The sequence below is a fragment of the Penaeus monodon genome, unplaced genomic scaffold (assembly GCF_015228065.2).
Source record: "Penaeus monodon isolate SGIC_2016 unplaced genomic scaffold, NSTDA_Pmon_1 PmonScaffold_441, whole genome shotgun sequence".
In the NCBI taxonomy this organism is placed as follows: domain Eukaryota; kingdom Metazoa; phylum Arthropoda; class Malacostraca; order Decapoda; family Penaeidae; genus Penaeus; species Penaeus monodon.
In genome coordinates this window covers 26383-32376 of record NW_023659231.1, presented here as the reverse complement: position 1 = coordinate 32376, position 5994 = coordinate 26383, and the positions used below count along the sequence as shown (strand labels likewise).

The 5994-nt window shown below is 39.6% G+C and overlaps 1 protein-coding gene across 1 annotated transcript in view; it reads right to left on the bottom strand.

Moving 5' to 3' along the window:
* The window catches only part of LOC119570911 (aminopeptidase N-like), a 9903-nt gene extending 5559 nt beyond the window's left edge, over window positions 1–4344 (bottom strand). The window contains 6 exon segments of the mRNA XM_037918457.1: window positions 419–664; window positions 2622–2764; window positions 2952–2998; window positions 3000–3164; window positions 3470–3631; window positions 4246–4344. Of these exon segments, the coding sequence (XP_037774385.1) occupies window positions 419–664; window positions 2622–2764; window positions 2952–2998; window positions 3000–3164; window positions 3470–3631; window positions 4246–4344 (862 nt within the window).
* Window positions 4345–5994: the final 1650 nt, after the last annotated feature.

Here is a 5994-nt window from a genome sequence, read left to right as displayed (position 1 = left end):
ACGTGCTTAACATATGACAATCATTGGTGATGAAATGTAGTCGTTACAACAATGCATAGCTCCTTGTGGAATGGGATAGACAAGAAAACATAGGATGTCTAGGGTGGCAACGAGAGACGAATAAACAGTAAAGCATGGACAACTTATATGTATGTGTGTGTGTGGGGGGAATGAGGCATGTGGACACAAATAAGATTATACAAGGCAATGTAAGTAACAACAGATTTAAATAGAAAACATAGCATACACATTTCAGTAAAATCACATATATAAAGCTGGGTGTACAGTGGATACACACAACAGTTTTATCATTAATGTATATAATTAGACGGAGTATATACATGTACAAAATGCATATACGCACACACACAAACGCCCTATCTCTATATTACTACACAACATTATACAACAACCATACATATAGGATTAAATCCTAAATTCCTTAAATAATGCAGTTTTTCACAGATGTACAACTGCAAGCAGAAGGAAAGGGTTGCGCCCTTGGCTACCTTTGCTGTACTCGATCCGTCGAAAATTTCCGAGAGTCGTGGCGTCGTTAACTGGCAGGATGAATAGGGTTGAGAGGACTCGAGGCTGTCAGTCTCAAAAATGTTTTTTGGAGTTTTTCGGTGGTGAATTTTTCCATTTCTTCCACGATGGCCGCCTGCACCAACGAAAGCAGTCAGGATTTTTTTTGCTGGCATTATCTTACCTCGTCGGCGATCGAAGACCTCTAAGCACGTTATTCTTGTATGTACCGAAGCCACGTATCTTTCATGTGTGTGGTATATGTCATATATATATTATATATATATATTATATCTATATAATATATATATATATATATTATATATATATATATATACACACACATAGATACCACATTATATATATAGCATACACAACACAACACGCACACAAGCACACGCACACGCACACGCACACGCCAACACACACACACCCACACACACACACACACAACACACACACACACACAACACAACACACACGCACATATATTATATATCTTATATATATATATATAGAATATCTTAGATATATATTATATATGTGTCGTGTGTGTGTGTGTGATGTGTGTGTGGCGTGTGTGTGTGTGTTGTGTGTATCTAAGATCTATGTGTTATCCATCTTTCTCTCTATTTATCTTATGCACAGGGAAATGGGCACACATGCATATATATATACTATTATATATATCATATAATATATATCTACATAGATATTATATATATATATATATATATGTGCGTGTGTGTTTTGCGTGTTTGTGCTATGTGTGTGTGTGTGTGGTGTGTGTGTGTGTTGTGTGTGTGTGTGTGTGTGTGTGTGTGAGTTGTGTGCGTGTGTATAGCTATATATTCTAAATGGTAAATATATATATAGATATATATATATATATATAAAGATATATATATATTTGATTAATTCTATCAGCAACTTTGAGTCGGTTGTGACCTGCAGTTACGTCCATTAATTAATGTTAGGACTTATTGTTTTAAGCCTGAATAATTATTCGCTTATTATTAAACACTTCTACCCTCTTGAAGTCGCCTTGCATGTTTGGGTATAGACAAGCGATTGTGTGATATGTGAAATTTAGTACCGTAAGGAATGTCACGAGCACCCATCCACAGATACACAGGGAAGAGCAGGTTATTTTATAGATTTTCTGAATTGGTCCGCTTCAATGTACAGCATTTGGGTATAGGATACCCCCGTCGCGAAGTAAAAATGCATAAGAGACATGGCTACCTGGCAGTTCAGAACATGAAAACTTTTTATTTTAATAGGTTTGTGCTGTCGTAAGTTGCCAGCATTAGATCTATGATGTATCTCCTTTAGCCCGCGATTTTGTCTGTCGTGACGAGTGACTTGTACATTTATTTCTTCTCTGGTGACAACAATTTGGTTCAAGTAAATCCTTGTGGATTGCCTTGTCGTTTCCCTTATCTACTCCATAATCCATTCAAGACGGTGGTAGTTCAAGCCAGGTCCATTGCAGATGCTTACTGACGTCTCCCTCTCTATTTTTTTTTTTTTTATCTAGTCAATGTAAAAACACACACACAAAAAAAAAGACGAAAATAAATAAAACCCAACATTAATAACTGCAGAACTTAAATAAATAACCAGCAGGGGTAAGGAAGACACAAGATTCTTTTCTCGTACTATATATGTGGGTGTAGATATATAGATAGATATATATATATATATATATATATATATATATATATATATGTAATATATATATATTATGGATATATATATCTTATATATACTAATAAAATTACATAGATATATACATATATATATTTATCTATATATATATATATATTATATATAATACTATATAATAATATATATAAATATATGTGTGGTGTGTGTTGTGCGATGGTGTTGTTATGTGTGTGTGTGTGTGTGTGTGTGTGTGTGTGTGTGTGTTGTGTCTGTTGTGTTTGTGTCAGTGTTTGTATTTGCTTATTTCTTTTATACTGTCCCCACTCCACTCCCTTGTTGACTTGAAAACTTCCCCCGTGCATGGAGGCAGTAACGCGGCACACATACATGAGAATCCCGACGAAACCATTAAGGTCGCGAACCTCGTTGAGCCAGAGGTCGTCCCACCACTTGGGGCGTCACCAGGTTTGCCGAAACCACGGTGCGCCAGCGTGGGCCACGACGCTCGACAAGCTCTCCTTGGCCTTCTTTGCGGAGGTCACGGGCAGGATAGTACAGCACTGCCCTTGTCTCTGAACGTGAAATCGTTACCATTAATGCTTGTTAGCGTCGACTCATTGCTATTGCATTATAACGATTTATTGGGTATACTCTTGCATTTTTTTGTAAATGTAAACAGCTTAACAGCTTCTAACGTTTTTGTTGTAATATCTATATTATCATTTCAACCAATTTAATTTTCACTGCCTTACTTGAACGTAATCAGACCCCAGTTTTCCATGCCTTTGCCTCCAAAGTCCCGGCACCGCCACCATGTCCATTTTCGGGATGCAGGGTAAGACACATTCAAGTATTGTCTCATAGAATGACAAAATCTTTGAGCCGAGTTGACTAGCATATTCCGCTTGCCGAATGGCCGACGACTGGCCCACACGTTTGGCATATAGAGGACGGGTGGGACAAAGCTATGGTCACGAGCTAGTGGGGTTACAGTGAAGGCACGTCACGTTAAAAAATAAAACGTTCCCCAAAGAAGGCTATGCAGTCAAGGCTAAACCTCGAAAGAGAATGCCCTCGCCACGGGGAGGGGGATGTAGAAAAGTCCGACCACGACGAAGGCCACGAGGTAGGGGACATGGGGACACTACTCCTAAGCGTCCACACCCAAGCCCTTCTGACCTTTCCGTTTTTTGTAGAAGAATCGGCGCTCAAAACGATAATCAAAGAGAAATTTTGAATTTCGACGAATGTGCTAAAGGAAACTCATGACACTCAACACAGGTCTCGTCTCGGCGAGGAGGGGCATGTTGGGAGAAACGCCGTAATCCAGAGTCTCCCTAGCCAGGTGGATCTCGAAGGCGCCTTCGGGATGGCTCGTCGAAGCACGGTAAGGCGCGGGCGGAGCGGTGCGTGGACTGGACTGGTCACAGCACTAAATACCGTACCGTTATTGATAGACTATAACAAATATTTTTTTTCTATTAACTGTCACTCTTTCTATCTATACAATATCCATCTATCTATTGTATGTGTACTTATATACAAATCTCTGAGTGCAATGGCATTGTCATTGTGCATACTCATTTCCAATATATTTTTTATTGTCAGTATAGTCCTAATAAATATAAACTTCATGTCTAAAGATAGACATTAAAGAATATACATGTTAATGAGTGTGTAAGAAGATAGGTGTATGTAAACTGCAAAATCAATTGCGTTTACTTGTATTCCCGTCAACATCTTTATAGGTCGACCGTAGAAGCCATAAAAGCGGTCGTTTTATTGAGATAAGAAGGAACTCATTTGCAGAGTGACCTCTTCCCTTTCATAAGCTTTTCCTCCATTTCGAGGACATAAGAATGACGGCCAGGGTCCTAATGCTGACTCTTAATTTAAACCTGCGCTGTTCCAAGCCTCCGAGGCCAAACCTTCAAACAGTAAAGCCAGGAGTGATAAAATATTTTAAAAATCCTAAAAAAACGGTTATCAGCATAATTCACAGTTAACGGGGGATTCAGATTTAACACTAATACATAAAATACAAACTTTCACCTTGACTGTGTCATTCTTCGTGATAATATCGAGCATTATGGAGTGTTGATGTTCGGGAGGGTTAGTCTCCAGGACCTCCATTTCCACCTCCATGAAGCCGAAGATGTGAAATTGCCATAACGAAAGGTCTGAAAGTCGTATAGGTAGCGGAGTGGTTTGCGAGAGGGGGGAAGACGCAGTCTACTTCAGAAATTGCCTTCATGGTGATTAGGCGTACGTGGCAATTCTCCTGTTGATAACGAAAGATGGTTTTTTAGACAAAAGGTCTTTAATTTGGAGTAATTTACAGCTTGGACCTCTATTGATATACTCCAGTGATTCTTTGGTTTTAACTGTATAATGCTGCACTACCTGCATTGAGTCCTTACTTTTTAAAACATTAATGGTTCGTACTTATGAAATTTGTATACTCTACATTCACGGAGGAGAGAAATGACCCAACTCGGACTTAAAATGTCTTCTTAGAACACGTGCAGGAGAATTTTTACAAGAATATTTACGATACAACGTTGCCAAGAAGTAAGTCTAACGAGAATGGGCGTGAGGAAATCCCTTTCCGGTTGACAGAGAGAGAGGAGAGGAGAGAGAGAGAGAGGAGGAGAGAGAGAGAGAGACGAGAGGAGACGAGGAGAGGAGATGAGAGAGATTTTTTTTTTTTTTGGAGAGAGGAGAGAGAGAGAGAGAGAGAGAGGAGAGGTGAGAGGAGAGAGTAAGAGAGGGGAGGGGGGATGGTGCATGTGAAAGAAAAAAATAAGCATGAAGCCAAGGAAAAGGTGAGCCACGTTTTATCGTGATTTATAGCATTAAACTCTTAACCACTTTCAACCCGAATCTATTCTCCACCCACACCCCTTGGATAGAACCGACTAGTGGAAGAAAAAATAGCTGAAGATAGATGATTCATTGGCGCCTTCCTGGTTACTTCATATTCCAATTGTAAAATTGATAACCTGACAACGAATGTCTGTTGCAAATTTAGAGCTACTACAGAAACAGTCTTTGTTCAGTTCATAAAGCAAGTTTTGGGATCCATAAGTATGTATTAGACTTGTTTGTTAGATTTTGTTTCGTCCAGGTTATAGACCAGAAATCATTTTATATGGGATATAGTAAATAGAAAAAAAAATAGGCTTAGCGTAGGACTACGTACTAACAAAACAACCGAGAAAATAAGGAAGATTAAAGAAGAGGAGCGAGAGAAGAGGAGAGAGAGAGAGAGAGAGGAGAGTACGAGAGAGAGAGAGAGAGAAAGGGAGGAGAGAGAGACGCTGAGAGAAGAGAGAGAGAGAGAGGAGAGAGAGAGAGACGCGATGGAGAGGGCGGCGAGAGATGAGAGAGAGGAGAGGAGAGAGAAGATAGAGAGGAGAGAGAGAGAGAGCGAGAGAGAGAGACGAGAGAGATGTGGAGGAGCGGAGAGAGAGGAGTGAGAAAGAGAGGAAAAGAGAGCGATGAGAGCGGAGGAGAGAGAGATAGAGAGCGAGAAGCAAGGGAGGGAGAGATTGAGGAGAGAGAGGATAAGTTAGAATGGCTAGGTCTTCCTTTCATCAGGACCAGTTGTTTCAGAAGTCTGTGTTATCAGTTCCCACACTTAAATGGTGTATGTAAAAAGTTGTCCAGTAAGTATTATTGGTTGAATATTTTTATTAATGCCAGTATACCAAATTAGTATAAATTACTGTAGAGAATTTACTTCGAATGAGTTATGAGGCTGGATCTCCATGCTTGCCATTAGCTTTTCAAGGC